Below are 16,752 nucleotides of genomic sequence, written 5' to 3'. Positions count from 1 at the left end.
CTATTCACTCTGACACCTTTAAAGAAACACTGGGGAATGTGTGGTTCATCGCAGAAAGGATTGTTGATGGCCCGGCTTTAATGCCTCAGATACTGAACTTCCGACTGAGCTGGACGCAGGTGTGACTTGTTTTAAATGAGTCGGCTGCTTTGTCTTCTTAGGAGACCTTTTGAGTTTCAATTTAAACTGATTCTTTCCAGCAAATGCAGAAAATCACAGAGAATTGAATGAAAGAGCTGAGGTACTGTACTGGTAAACCTCTTTAAAAAGGATGGTATCAGGTGTTCAGATGATGAAAGATGTGAGGCACAAAAACCCATTTCAAACCTTGAGGAACTGTGCAATACTTTCACAGTATATATTGGTAAAATATAGACCACAGGTGGAAAAGGAAATTAATAAAGAATCAAGTCAAACTTTTTTTTCATCCAAATGTACTGGAAACTGCAATAAAATTAAGCTTAACATTTATTATTTGCACAGCATCTTTTCATGAATAAACTTCCCATATATACCGGGAAAAAAGAATTATAGCGAAACCTCAAAAATAATCTGAAGCTATAATGGCTCATTTTCACCTCCTGTTAATGCCCAATGTCATTCTCCACAGTAACTGCAAGCAGGTAATACAGAGCTTCTTTAAATCTGCGATTTGATGTGTTCAGCTCATTATGTTTACAAGCTATGAGAGTACTGTTCTGTTTACTACCAGTTGAGATTGAGATTTGGGCTGAACTCGTTTCATTCTTTACATCTCTATTGTTACAGTTATTTAAAATGATTGTCTTTGAAAACAAATGCTGAAAGTGAAACAACTCAGTTTGTTATGGTTCCTGGACTGGGGTTAAAGTGCTAAAGTTTGGTCTCTACCCTCTCAGCACTGATTTTACAAGGCCTTGAGTCAATATCGATTAATGTTCAAAGCAACAAGTTCTATCTGTGAAAAGATTTTTCAACAGTGCTTGCCAGTCCATTATATACAGGCAGGACAAAATGATGATCTCCATTACAGGGCCCGCATCCATGATCAATCAATGAGTAATCTCATACAGACTAGCTCACCATGCTTAATGAGCTGGAGGGTTGTTAATGGAGTATTCACTGGGAATGCCATTTGCAGACAATTTGAATTTAATGCTTATTTTCAATCCTGAGGGAAAAGCACAGGTGCAGCCTGCTTTAGGCCAGTAGCTAGTATTTAGTTGCAAATGGGAAGGAGAAAAGAGAAGCCATTACAGCCATATTAATGATCACTGCTCTTTTTACAGAAGTAGATTATACCATTGTTTGGTCTTAGATAGGGAGAATAAACAATTTAAACTACCCAGCAGTTTCCTGTGGGACACTTGTAGTAAACCTCCCTGAGGAGCATATGCAGGTGCTTTTTTGGATTTCATACTAAGATTCATAATACTGGACACTGATTGGTTGACTCACAGAATGGGGCGGGACTGGAAGTCTTCCTGATTCATCCTCTCAGACTGGCGTATTTTCAGGATTTCTGTGTAGCTCAGGTTCTGCAGACGGCTCTTGAACTGGTCCAGGGAATTAGGCTTGAGAGTCAGTGCTCGCATGATCTGCTCCCTCACCACCTGCATTACCTGCAGAAAGGTACAGAGGAGGAGGAGGGGAGGGTGAGATCGTCAGGGATGCAGCACACATACAGGCTGTGGAAAGTACTTTAGCCAGAGACAATGTCAGTACAGCTAGGAAGTATAATGTAACTGCCTCCAATTTTGTCGGGATCAAGGGAGCGTTAAACTTCACTTCCGTAACCGACAGGATTAATCTTTTTTTTTTTTTTTTTTTTCAGAAGCAGAGCCTGTAATCTAGTCTAGTGTACTGAGCCTTAAGAGTGGAAAAATTCAACTGTGACTAGTCAAATGTCAGCCCCAGGATCATGTATCAGAAAACCAGGAAGTGAGAACTATTAGACTGTGGTTAAGGAAGCACGATATAAGCGGTGTTCAAAGGTATCAGTCAGGTTTGTGATCAACAGAAGTAAAGATGGAAAAGCACTCGACAACAACACATCAAACACATTGTGTTTGCCTAGATCAATTAGCCCATTACTGGCAGGAGAAAATTAAATCTCACTCACATTGTCCTCAGGTGGACACAGACAAATTCAGAGCTATGGACAGAAACACACGCACGCACACACATACAAGGCTGATGTTTTGAAAATGAATCTGAATAATTAATGATATTATCTTAAATTATCATCTTATCTTACAAGGTTTATGTGTAATAGCTACAGCAATAGAGTTAAAATCGCTATTAATTCATTGAAAGGTTAATAATTAAGGACTATTTGTGAGCTCAACATACATGCATTAATATTGCTTTCACTGGAGCTCCGTCTTTGAGCGCTGGACGTGACCAAACAAATCTAGGAGACAGAGCACAATGGTACTTCAACTTATAAAGATGTCAAATGGAACTACAGCCCAGATTTTTAACACAGTTAATAAAGCACTGATCCTTTTCAAAGTATAAAAACTCGAGTCTGACAGCAGCTTCCATTTAGCTTCTCACTCTGACAGGAAATTTGCATTCTGCATAATTAGAATTTGAACGATTAAATCTATTTGAAAATAGATTCATCATTTGTGAAGGTATTCAGCCTTCACACAAGGGACTCGTCTGAGTGCAAACATTACGCTTAATGTGCTAAAATTGTTCAAATACAACAGAACATTCCCTTCAACTGTGGTTTCCTCTCTGAAAACCGAGAGTGGCTTTTAAAGCTTGGCCTGATGTAGGCATGTAAATCCTCCTGAAACAATATATGTGATATCCGACTATAAAAATAAACTTCAATTGGCTCCGTAATGTTTCTTTAGCCAAGTTGAGCTGTGCTGTTCTAGTTGCTGCAGACAGTGTGATGGCAGACGTGACAAGCAGCCCTGATTATGCATCAGCCTTGTTAGTAGCTGCCCGTGGGCCTGCAGATGCTGATTCACTGATCATACCGAGATGACAGGAAGAAATAGGCTGTCTTCCCTTCTGCTCTCTTTGATTTTGCTCCGCTGTATTTTCTTTTATTTTCAACTTTGCCTTGTTGATCAGATGCTTGAGGCTGCACAAGTATTTCCAGCCTCTGCAAACATACTTATTCACAGTATGACGACTCTATAATAACGAGAGACAAAAGGGGTTTGGGTTGACACTTTGTATACATGTGCTTAAACATGAACATAGATGTTTGATGATGTTTATGGACTTTTTCCTCATAGCAGTGTTCACTACTCTTCTGTTTCATCTGGGCTCCTCAGCCTTAACAACAATGCTAAAACACACTGAGACAAGATCCCAAACACAATCTTACATAATGTTGCTCTTGTGTGGTTTGTGCTTACTGCAAGGCGATTACTCATCAACTTGCAAACCTCTGGACTCTCACTAGTCGGACTAAGTCAGGGATAAAGGTAAAAATAGAAGACTGGAGTTACTGAAGATAAAACATGAACAGCATAAACCTCGACCCTGGATCAAAACAACTCTAAAACTCCAGATAACGCAGGCGATCGAGTATAATCCTCTTCAATCAGCATATAAAAATGCGTTAAAAACTGGTGTGTACACAAAGTCTCCTTTTGTGACATTGGTGCTGCACAGTGAGAGCGCCAGGAAAAGGATTTATCCCATTTACAATTGTAGATCTGATAAACCCTGAAGGTAATAGTCAGCTCTCCCCACAGTAATTCTAAATGCCACAGTTTAATCTAGGGATTAGCTATTAGACTGTAAATATGTTCACAGGCAGTAATCAATGTATTTTCTAGCTTTCAAACTGACCTAGAAAGACAAATACATGTTCGAAAAGGTGACCCAGGTCATTTCATAAGTTGAGCTCTGAAATCTGTTTTAGTACATATTAGCTGTGACATTACAAGCTTGCAGCATCTAGATGTCTGTAGTTTAGAGCTAGACGTCACTATAGTCATAGAAAAAGCAAGATCACTTACTTTTCTTGACCATGTTCACTCTGTTCCCATACCTTTAGATCTCGGCTGTTTTGCCGCAATGTAATTAAAGCGAACGTGTAAATAAATGCAAGGAAAAGAACACCACCACTACAGGGCGCAGACAGACACTTTCACTCCCCATAAAACAACACTAATTCTAGCGCGTGCAAATATTTGGCACCAACATGCAGGCTTGATCTAAGTACTTATAACAATGAGGAATTTTATTGTCTCTTTCCAACTTTTTATCAGTCCATGCATAAAGACAGCTACCCATTTCTGTCAGCTGAAATGGCTGGAATCAACCTCTCACTGCTGGATATCATTTCAGTGTAAGGCTGTTTTCTGTATGTTGTCCTCATCTGTGATTCCCTGTAACATTCAGGGTCTATTTTCATGTCGAGAAACAGTCGTCCAGCTAACCGCAGACTTACAACCTTCCAGTCTCAGCCCTTCCCTCTGGCCTCCCTTCTCAGCTGAGCAATGTGCACACACGTATGAACACACAGCTTAAATTCAGGCTAATCACTCATGATTTATCACTCATGTACACTACTTTTAATCACAATTTCTCAGACTTGCCTATCATCATTTTACACACACATGCACACACACACCTCTAATCCTGGTAATTAAGCCTCGAGCCTTATTTATTTTCCCATTAAGCTTACAAATCTGTCTGTCACTGTGTCTAGAAGGAATATTCTAATTCAAATAAAAGAAATTAGATTAATTAAATTGTGGAGTACACAAAAGATTGTAGTTGGTAAAGAATCACAATCCCCTCAAACTGTTTCCTGAAATCATTAAAGTTTCATTGTCACCTGCAGCTTGCGTCCCAACCTAGGCCAGATCTCTCGGGACTGAGTGTCATGCAGACCTGGTGTTTCAGCAGAGCCGTCCCTGGGGAATGTTCATTAATATGCCTTGTTTGCACTCATGTCTCCAGCAGGAAAACAATTCTGTTGGCCCATGTGGCTGCACTCACGCTAATTAACTCTGTGAATATTCATCACATTTAATATGAACACATGGTCCTCTCACAACAGGGTGGGGGTGGGGGGTATTATGAATATTTTATCCTCAGCTTTCTTTTTTATGCACTCAGAGAGCACCTTGGTAGAAGGTGAGATGACGTTAGCGCTGAAACAAACTTTGCAGGCTGAGCTCGCTCAGGATAAATTTAGGCAGAGTCTTGTATTGGTGTCAGCCACGCTGTGGATGATGGAAGTGCAAAAGTGTTTATCTTCCTCTCTTCTTTCCCTTTAGTCAACGCTGCTGCTTTAAGACTTTTTGCTTCTATCTTGTCCACCTTCATTTCTACATTCTTTCTCACACTCCCTAATCTCTTCCCAACAAAGGGCCATCACTCTTGCTTGTAGTTCTTCTCGGGAAAGTTAGACAGCAGAGCAAGTGTCAGCAAAAGCAATTAGATGCTGTTCCATGAGCCATCTAGTACATGTAATGAAGCACTGGCTGCACTGACTCGTCTGCCACGCTCGCCCATCCTCACTCTCCTCCTGTTTCTTTCCCATCTTTTCTCAAACAGGACAGTCAGGCAACTCCTCTCTCCTGCAGTCGCCCTGCCATCCATCATCGACACCATATCAGCCGTAACAAATTACCATCCCCTTCTCGCCGACCAATCGACTGTCGCCGCTGCTCCGTTTACTTTACAGGACGCTAACGACATCATTTACCAGCTGTCAGTCAAATGTTCACCTGCCACTCAAATCCGGGTGGAGAGATGTGTGGTGAAGAGACTTTGGTGGGAAAATAATAAGGTGGTAATCACAGAATAATGACTTTGCTGATTCTCCCTGAAAGCAATCAAAAAGTCAACCTCACGTGGTGATAATGGGAGCGTTGCTGAACTGCGTCTCTGCATTTAAGGCTTTGAAGACAAAACACGCATGACGATGCACACGCAAAAAGACCCACTCACCTACATGTAAAAGCACACACAAAGTACACATCCACATACTGTTGTTTTTTTTTTTTAGGTGTTGAGAAGAAAAAGAGAATAGAAGGAATCTATTTCCCTGTTACTGAAATGGTAATTACATTTTCCCTCCCTGCCACCAAGTCCCGTGTTCAGTTAATAATTATCTCCTTCAAAGTTGACTATGATGTCATTAAAAATAAAACAATGCCATGGAGATGGACATGAAAGGATGCCTGTCTCTTATCACACTCCACAGTCAGAGGAGTGCTGGTGCGGATTGTATTAAATTTAGAAGCTGATAAAATTGCACTGAATAAAAATGAAAAAATGTGTTGTGGTGGCTGACAGGAATGAAAAATAAAAAAAGCTGTGGTTAAAGATTTATACTTGTAATAAACTTAAGGCAAGGGCTCTTTTGTTCTGGTTAAATTACTACTGAAGCTGTTAATTATTCTATATCCTAATACAATAGACATCAAAGCTACTGAATATGACTTGCCATTTAACCAGAAGAATGGTTAAATAAATGACTGACCAGTTAAAGATGACCACTATGTAGTCACACACATATCGTTTTCTTCTGGCTTCTGTTTATAAAACTATAATGACACTGATCATGATAAACTGTGCTGGGTTTTGCTCTTGATCACTGCCGTGGTCAGTATGAGAGGATGTTCAGGGAAGCACAACAAAACACAGATCTCTGTCTGACACACACCACAGATTCACTCTGGTCACAACACAGTGCAGTGTATCAAACGTGCCCCGCGGGCTTGGATTACAGGGAGCTTGTGTTGAAATAACAATCCATGCTGCTCTGTGTGTCAGCTGTTGTCCGGGGCCGACTGAAACATTAATTCAGGCCAGGAATTTGACTCCATCCTAGACCACTCTATAAATACATAATTCTGTAGGTTAACCCTATTTTCTGATATATCAGGTACTGGGCTAGTTTTAGATTTGGCCAATGTGTTCATCTGAGGGGATCTAGAAGGGATCTAGATTACCAAATACAAATATTTGGCACTGACCAACAGGTAGACTATCTGAACACTGAGTTTTCAGTGTATGTATAGTGTGTCCACTTTCCCTATAATCTGTGACATAACCTAGTGTGTGTTTTTGTGTTTATAACTGTTGACCTGTTTGATTCCTATTTCCAGGTGTGTATTTCCCATAAAAGAATACCTCCCACAGTATGACAACATCTTAATTAATTAATTAGTGTATTTTATTACAAACAGTAATAATCACTCCGTGTACATTGTCAGAGTATGGGCAGCATCTCTTGACCCTCCTAGTATTAACATTAATCTGAGACAGTATACTTTAATAGATGACTATCCCATATAATGCTCCCAGTACAGAATCACTCTACATCAGAAGAGAACCAGAACATACTGAGCGTCTTCAGCATCACTCAAATCAAGAGTTACATTATCAATTAAAGTCTATTGCCAGAAGATATATACTATTACTAGAATCTAACCAAACCAGAGACAGTGCCATTTCAGAGAGGGTGGTGAACAAGACTGAATGCTGCACCACAGCCTGATTTCCATATTATATTTATATATTCAGCCTTCTTGTTAGACTCTCCTGACAACCCTGTCATTGCTCTATGTTAAGTCTGCTGAGAGCAACTAAGTGGAAAGGCACTACTTTCATCCATTAAAATTTCAATTATGTATCTACCCCCTCACGGCTCAAATGAAAGGAGGCACTGTATCTGGATATTTTAATAGAATAAAAAAAGAATGGTGAGAGGAACATAACTCTAAAGTGTAGTGAAAAAAACAGCTCTTCTCTCTCGTAGCCTCAGGGATCTCTTTTATGGCACATACTGCATTATAGGCAGGGCAGACAGACACACTCTCAATGTACATACAATAGCTCGACTTCACATTACTAATTTATGAAACAAAACTGACAGTGACGATTCCATGTGAACATTCACAAGTTCACACGCACAAAACACATCTGGAGTCTTCCCCTTCTATCAGTCCTGATTTTCCTCCTGCATGAGTGATGCAGGTTGACACCGGCTGTTGCTGCTAGCTGCTGTTGTTGCCATATTTAGAGGGCCAGCTCTGCATGCCCAGACAAACTGTCAGAGGAGCTCTTTTTCAACAACCAGCTCCATGAGAGGTGCGGCACAGCCCATACAGATGGCTGGCTAACAAAGCCGCCTGGGAATTGTCACTTACTGCAAGGCCCCTCAAAAACTGCTGATGAAAGCCTAGTGCTGACCTTGGTTGTGCGCAGCATCAATGTTTTATTACGACACAGTTGTTGCAGGAAGTATGAACATTCTGCATTAATTGTCCCAGAGGGATAAATAAATTGGTTGTGATTAAACATCTATTCAAGGGCTTTGACACAGGTGTTCTGTCATTATACTGTATGTGATGTCTTTTATTGGGGACAGGCATTATCCATATTGCATTTCTAGGTAGTTATACTATCTGACAAATCTGTTTTTAATGCATCTCTGGATCTGATTATTCCCCTGGAAAAATAAAGTCACCCAAATCCTCCATAAAAATTGAAAATAGCTCTGATTTAGGTCAGTTAGATTTTAACACTGCACAGAACGAGGACTTTTTGACTGCTTTCCCCACAAGCCATTGCAGAACGCTCTTCTCTGATTTTCCAACTGGTTGTGCGATAATGGGGATTCGGGGATCGGCAGGAACTGGAAGTCACGGTGGCTTCTGATCCAGTCTAGCACTTGTTTTATTATTGTATGAAAGAAGGTGGATCATCAAGAAGCACCATGACCAAAGACAGAGAACTTCTGAATAATACATATTTGTTTTAGTCTCATTTCCTTACATGTATCGTCACCCCCACAAAGACAGATGAAGTGCTTCAAATGAAACCCAGATGCATAGACACATCAAAAGCTGATTATCATAAAATACTAATGATGAGGCTTACAGCAGCCATATCCCAGCATGAAGACACAATAAGTTACACCCACACACAAGAGCCTTTGTCTGTAAGAAGTTTAAAACATAGTGTGGAATCTGCACAAAAAAGGATGACACACACACACACACACACACACACACACACACACACACACACACACTTCATAGAAATGTACTTCTCAAGATACAGACATAAATGAATAGATAACTAAATGAAAAGACAAAAACTTGAGTTTACTTTTTCCCTGCTGGGTTTTCAGTGAGCTGCAGCAGAGATGAGACAACAGTATCATTATCTTGATAAGCAGCAAAATAAAATGTTAGCTCTGTAACTCTGCTCATGCAACTATGTCACTTTGATGCTAATGACTGATGATCTCTCTTGTGTGATTAGTGAGGTTAGCTTTGGTGCTCTCAGTGAGAGTGGGCCAACGCTGCCTGAGATCAGAGATCCCCCTCTGCCCTTAGGCACAGACACAGACACACACACAGACACACACACAGACACACACTCATGAAAAAAAATACTGTATTAAACACAAACACACATACACCCTCTGCTCTTGCTAAAGAAACATCTACAAACGAGTAAAAAAACAAAATAAGCAAACAAAAACAAAGTCATACAACCTTACACCTCCTTACAAGGAAATATACACACCAATTTGTTGCTGCGCACGCACAAACACACAGTCACGCACTGTCCGACGTGCAAGTACACAAGCTAAAACAATAAAGCAAACCTTGTTAAGGGAGTGGGAGGCGAGGCAGCCGGGCAGAAAGATATAAATAGCCTGTCTGAGTTCAACAATAGAGGTGGTGGGGGGTCGAGAGACAAGAACAAGGAAAAGGGAGTGAGCACAGGGGAGAAAAAGAAAGCGCTATAAGGCATTGAGGGTAGAAAGGAGTAGGGAAAGATCTAGATCACTGATGAGGTAAATAAAACCAGTATGGAATGAGAAAACGGCAGGTGTCATTGCAGGAGAGGAGCAGGGCTGGGAGGTGCGGATGTACTGTGTCCTGATCACGCGTCATAGATGAACCCTTTCATACAAAGCAGCAGTCACAGTGGTTGGCATATGGCATCGTGTGCAGTGGTTTTACTAACTGCCCTCAGCCGTTTCCTGGATTCTAATCACGGCACCCACTCAAAACCTCTGGCACCTGCACTCACATCATTACTGTCAAATCACTTCTGACTGGACGCACCAGCATCCATTTCATTAATCATGCATGCGAGCACGTTAACCTTCTGGCAAAGTGGAGGAACTGTCCTGTTGCTAAAGAGCAGCAGCAGAAATCATTTGCATTGATTTGCATTAAGCATCCATAACTGATTTGCAGTGAGCAGCTTTAAATAAGACTGAAATAGCGGATAAACACCACATCTGAATATTATGAAATAGCAAATAAATAGTAAGTGGTGTATAAGCGTTAACGAGGGGTCGCTCTGCTGCAGTTGCCGGGGCTTTTGAGGATTGCTGAGTGAATAATCCCACATGGGACAGGCCAGTCTTCAACACGGCTGAACAAAGCAGATTATCTCCTCTTCGCTGTATCACCCCAGGCCACAACATAAATAAATAACCAATAAAAAAGGGCTTTGCTCTTTATCTTAGCTTGGTTCATTCAGCTGAAGTGCTTGTCCAGAGTAACTTAAAAAATGCGGCCAGGTTCAGGGTCTCTTGTTCAAGGATGTATTTTTTCACAAGGCAGTTTATTTTTTGTGATTTAATTTGATTCACTGCTTTATGAAACAGTAGCAGGGCTACAACTTAACTATCTTTGTCCTTTATTTTTTAAAGGAATTTTTAAAAAGATGATTCTCACAGCTGTCTGTCTAACCTGAACCTGGATCCAGCTTATCATAAAGACTGGAAAACCACAGTAGGTTGCTTTGTTTTTGCATGAATAAAACAAACAATTAAAAAAAAAAAAAGGAAGCAAAGGGGATTGACCTTCTCATACAACTCTCAGCCAAAAGAAGCTACTTGTTGAATGACTAATGATTCATCATTCATTAAAACTGCTAAAGAATATTCAATGGGCCGATTAAACAATTCTTTATACTGTAGTAGGCCCAGATCACCTGGAAAAAAAGGTCCAATTCCTCCGTACAAAGTTAAAAAGCGCATTAACTGAATACTGGGTGGTACTGTGTATGGTCCAAAATAAATGAAATCGGGGGCTGGCAGTATTTCACACACTCCTGCTCCACAGTTTGGGGCTGACCTCACTCTAATCCTGTGTCAAACCCCTCTGGCTAAAACACTGGTTGAAGCTCATCCAAGGCTCAGAGACGCAGTGTGGAGTAGAGGGGAGCAGTAGCTGTGGCATTGAATTCCTCTGGTGACAAATGGTGGGTGTTGGTGATGTGGAGTAATCCCATTCACAACAACAAAGCCCAACCCCCCACCCTACACACACACACACACACACACACACACACACTGTACACTGGAATACAGATGATATGGATGAACAGAGCATGACTGTGGGTGGGGTGAACAGAGTGTATGCATGCATGCAGATGTGTGTGTTTGTAAGACATAAGTGAAACTGTATCAGAGCAGATCTTGTTTGTGTTTTATTAAAAAAAAACATTGGGATCTAGGTCCTTGTCTAACCTGTTTATGCCTCAGTGAGTCCACATGGTCCCATCTGTCCCTCCTGCCTCTCTTCCGCTCTGCCCCTGTCCCATCTTCTCCATCTCTCCCTGCCTTTTCTTCTTCTCTCCTTCCTCTCTACCTCCGCCCCCCCCTTCTCCCCTGCTCCTTCCCCTCCTCCACCAGGCAACAACACAAACAGTACCACTTCCTCCCTTACTACCATCTCCCCTCGCTCCATCTATACATTCCAGTTGAAATCACTCTCATTTCCTCATTCCCCTGTCCATTCTTAGTACTTACATGTCACCTCCATATTTCCAAGTGTGGCGTGATACTCTCCACAGTGGCCGATGAATCCTTCTGCTTTTGCCAGAGAAGGAGTTTTTAGTGCTCGGCAGGAAACAGTGATGGATGGAAGGGTGGATGAAGTGAGCAGATGGTTCCTTGGAAGAGCAGTCTAGCTGGTTGTGGACAGTTAGCTTCAGCGTTAGCCACAATAGGAGAACCCTCGTTGTCAACACAGCCCATGCACCTCCTCCTTTTCTTCTTCTTTCCTGTCTTGGCTATTTGTTCTTTCTATTTTCCTGCTTGATTGTCTTTTTTTAGCATATTCCCCTTTAAATAAAAAAAAAAACCTCCCTGCTGCTTCTCTGATGAACTCTACCTATCTCCCCTCTACTATGTTATTTCTGTATGCCTCTCTCTCTGCTTTCCTCCCTCCCTCTGTGACTCTAAGAGCATCAGCCAGGCTGCTCTGCTTCGCTTATGTTGATCTCCGGGCTTATGCCCTGATTGGACACACGCCACGATCAGACACGCCAATGGTGGTGCAGCAAGTGGATCACATGATAAGTGTATATATGTGTGTGTCTGAGAGAGAGAGTGGGGTTTAGATGAAGGGGGAGGGAGGGAGGGATGAGAGAAGAGGAGAAGAAGGAGGAGGGGTATTGTGAGTGGCTGCAAGCTACTACATCAGTGAAGGATTTTTTTTTTTTTTTTTTTCAAGAGCCTGAGATGGAGGGCTTTTTTTCCTCTTGTGGGTAAGAGGAGGCGGAGGAGAAGCTCTAAGCACAGACGTTTGGATGAAGAGATGACAGGCAGCCGTACAAGACAGAGCCTCTGATAGACGCTCACACACACAACACACAAACACTGATGCCCATAAACACAAGCGTGTACACATGCGGCGGAGAAGTGGCTCCATCTTATCAAAACACAGCCAGAGCAAAGCAGCGAGGCAGCAGTAATTGGACAGGGGTTGCTATGGAAACAGGGGAAACGGTTGCTTGACGGTCAGAGCTGTGCCCTGGGAGCATCAGACTTGCCTCCATTAAACACACACACATACATACACAGATCATGTACACATACACCCACCTTTTGTTCTGTATAGTGACGTCGTTGACTAAACACACTCATAAAGCAAATACAAGATTGGCTCTATGAAGTGTGTGTGTGTGTGTGTGTGTGTGTGTGTGTGTGTGTGTGTGTGTGTATATGCTTAACAGCCGTGCTTTCGTAAAGCTCCCTTTAAGCTTCAGTGCCTTTGTCCTAAATGAGCATAAAATCATGTAAGACTGTGTGTGTGTGTGTGTGTGTGTGTGTGCGTGCGTGCGCGCGCATGTCTGTGTATATGTATGTACACAAGGCAGATGCTCAGTCGGCCATGAACATCTAGCCGCTGAAAGAGACATCAGCGTCTGAGAAACGCTCACACACTAGCAGGCCACAGCGCTGTGCACATCAGACCATCGATACAACCCAAACGAGGTGTTTTAGTATTCCACACCTCAGAAAGCGCAGTGCTGTCTGTGTCTGGCAGCAGCTGTAGTAGCTGGGGGGAAATCTAGCCTTGCCCTAGCTACGTTTGAAGTGGACACCCTCAGAACGATCCTTAACACAGCTTATTACCTTCCCACACACCCTAAAGAGGATAAAACCTCACACACTCTATGGACACAAAGGAGTGAAACGCAACATGCATACATTGACACATTTAAACACTATGGTTCACTAAATAGCAGAAGGAAAAACTTTTTTATGAAAATAATAAACAGGCATGATTTTTTTTTGACAAATTGCTTATTGATTGAACTGAAACAATTTTGTCCACCAAGTAAGATCAGTTGAGCTCTTTGGTTTTTCAAAGATTAAGCATATTTTGCAAATATTGCCGTAACTTTCCCTTCCAACCCATTCACTAGAAAGAAGTCATAAAAAGACTGTAAATTTCGTAACTGACTGAGACACCGATAACCAATTACATGACTGATCCCCTCAAAGAGGGCAGCTCAACTACAAAGTTCAACAGTGCAGTTAAAAAGACCGATGGGTGGCAGTTAAACAGACAGTCACTGTGCTTCAAATCATTAGCACTGGGCATCTACAGTGTTGTTGTTATGTATTACTGATCCCGACCTCTTGCCATTGTTATGATTGTACAGTTCATCATCAGCATGTACTGCAAACAAATCAGCACCGTCCTTGACATTATTCCTCCAAACTCTAATTCATATGTCTTAAATATTCTGGAAATAAATGAGCAACAAGCTCCACTACTGTGTCTGTGTTGACTTCTTATATAGCAACAACTTTATTCTCTGCAGCCCCAATGAAAGACATGTGGCCAATCTACAGCTCCATATTATTTCATGTGTGTATATATTTGTGATTTTTGTTTTTCTTAATCCCTACATGTAAATACATCATTTACTCTCCTTTTAATGCACTTTAACTAAGATCTTATGTTATTTGTCCTCAACAGTATTCTTTGTAGTGCTGTTATTTGCACATGCTAATGCTCAGGATTTTGGTGGATTTACATCAACTTTTCCCAGCGTGCACTTTTGGAACATCTTCCTTCTTTCTACCACTGAGCCGCTTTGTTTTATGAAATGTGAAGTCAATGGATGTTTCAGTTAGAGATAAACAACTCAAGTTCTTTTTTGACAGAACTGGGTAGAAAATGACAACTTTCAGACATCAGAGGGGCTGATGCCTCGAGAGTGTTTTAAAGTTCACTGCTGTTACAAACCGAGACGCCGCGTTAGAGGCTGGAAGTGCAGACTCCACACGCACCATTTAGCTGATAGGAAGCCCTTGAGACCAAAGTGTCCTGCTATCGACAAGCTGCAGCTGAATTTCAAACTCCCAAGGTACCGTGTGATGAAAGATGATGTTGGGGAGGGAAGAGAGGAGAAGGAAGGGGAGCATCATCAGTCCCAACTCAATCGAAACTGACTCTCGCCTTCAGAGGAGTGGTGTGAAAGATGGGATTGGATAATTTGCTTGCTAGAGGAGAGTGAATTCTCCCCCAAGATGAACTAGAAGAAGAGCTGAACTTGAGATGTGGCAGTCATTTCAAGCCCATTAGAAATAGCCTTATCACTTCTGGTATTACTATCATTTATCATTACCAAATAACACAAGGTTTCAGTTCATGATTACAACATTTATAGCAACAGACTGACAAAACGAATCTTCTGTCTTGTGCTGAAAAATACTTCTTCTCAGTTCTGAAATCATAAAACCAAAAATACAATCTTGCTGGTGGTGGTGAGGATTTTTTGACTGTACTGTATGGGGATTTAACATTTATTAAACCACAACAGTGAACAAGTACATTTTTCTTTTTCATCTTCACTACCTTATGTTTTGACTCATTTATAGCTTTTTGTAGTAGATCAAGAAACTGGTCTCAAAACCAAAATACATTTTTCATCTCAGTTATTTTACTCATTTTTGCATCCAAATACTGACTTTTGTTTATTATTTTCAGACTGGCTTATGAAACTCACACTGCTGTCTCCTATCATATATCTTGGAGTGAAGTAAGTGAAAAATGATGCAACTTCAGCATCACTTTAACTTATACACACTGAAAGGCTTTCCACTCACAATCAGAAAAAAATGAATAAATGACTGAATTAACAATTCCAGTGTGACCTTTTATGTACATGGGGGATATATTGGACAGAGAAAACAGTACCTGCAAAGTAAATGCAGGATTAAGGACTGGCTCACTAATGTGTGAGACCCATTTCCAATACTGATCAAAGCCAGTAAATATGAGCAGAGGACTGGACCATGACAAATCACTGTGTAAACAGAGACTTGGACACAAGGCAGCTTGTAGCTTGTGTCGCTCTGTTTGGTGCTTGACACATGAGACAATCATAAAACAACAATTCAAAGCACACAACAACCGTTAACTGCTACAACCGATGCTCATTTGAACACACAACATAAAATAGAGTCCATATTGACCACCTCATGACTGTCACTGTCACACACACGTACTTCCTTACAGCTTAAAGGAAGTTTTTCCATCTTTACCCAGACCACACTGAGCTCTAAACCAGCAGCTCAGGAAACGGAGACAGCTGATGTTTAGATGTAAAAAAGAAAAACTAAAATCTAAAAGTCCCTCAAGATGTGCATCCAGCTTGCTCTCAATCTGCACTCCTTAAAAAGAAAACTCATGTTTTCTGTGCAAACATTTCCATGTCTGTGCACCTTAATCGTGCCTGATATTTAAATGTGAATGCCAGTAAAAGCTAACAGAAACCAAGATTTGGTTTTCATGGTGTTAATAAGGAATGAGCGGCTTCCTGCCAGAGCTTACGACAAAAAGTTACTGATGTGTGACATGATCCTGCTCACCGTTCTATTTCAAATATAAAAAAATGATCCATTCTTTAACCACACTGTTTTGGTCCTCTGTCATCACCTTTCGGTTGTTTTGCCATGAAATATAAAGGGATGATTCTCATTTTGAATTGCAAAGGAAATCTATGCAGTAAACTTGTAAAATCTTCTTGGAGCTGCCTCATATTGATTCTTCCAGTTGTATGGAGCCCATTAATATCACACTTAAATATCAAATCAAAAGTATGTATAGTGATGCATCAAGTAGTCTTGGTCACTTTTTCAGTCTGAATGCACAACAAATACAAAACCCAATCACAATTAGCAGGGTGGAAGGAAACAGGGAAACAGTGATGATAGGTTTTCAGCATGAACCTCCCACCGATCAAAAACACACACATGCAGCATACCTTGTTGAAGTCTTCACTTGTGGCCCTCATCTCCTTCCAGGTCTTGTTGAGTAGCTGAATGCAGATGCAGAAAAATTCCTCGAAGGAGCGATCGTGGGTGAAGAACATGGGGTGAAAGTCGTGGCAGTTTTCACTGGCTATGGGTGCAAGAGATAGAGAGAGAGTGTCACCTACAGCAGCAGGATAAGTGAATGCAGACACTGGCTTCATTCACAGTTTACATTTGACCTTTATTTG

General features: G+C 41.2%; 1 protein-coding gene across 3 annotated transcripts in view; it reads right to left on the bottom strand.

Annotated features, from left to right (window-relative positions):
- Positions 1-16,752, bottom strand: part of elmo1 (engulfment and cell motility 1 (ced-12 homolog, C. elegans)) — an 85,779-nt gene that overhangs the window by 10,228 nt on the left and 58,799 nt on the right. For all 3 annotated transcript variants that reach the window (XM_026299766.1, XM_026299764.1, XM_026299767.1), the window contains exons 16-17: positions 16,516-16,652; positions 1,438-1,601 (exon numbers count right to left, since the gene is read on the bottom strand). In XM_026299766.1, coding sequence (XP_026155551.1) covers positions 1,438-1,601; positions 16,516-16,652 — 301 coding nt within the window. The remainder of the gene's footprint in view (positions 1-1,437; positions 1,602-16,515; positions 16,653-16,752) is intronic.

This window comes from Mastacembelus armatus, chromosome 11, assembly GCF_900324485.2.
Source record: "Mastacembelus armatus chromosome 11, fMasArm1.2, whole genome shotgun sequence".
In the NCBI taxonomy this organism is placed as follows: domain Eukaryota; kingdom Metazoa; phylum Chordata; class Actinopteri; order Synbranchiformes; family Mastacembelidae; genus Mastacembelus; species Mastacembelus armatus.
The sequence above is the reverse complement of the archived record's forward strand: the minus strand, read 5'-3'. Positions and strand labels throughout refer to the sequence as shown.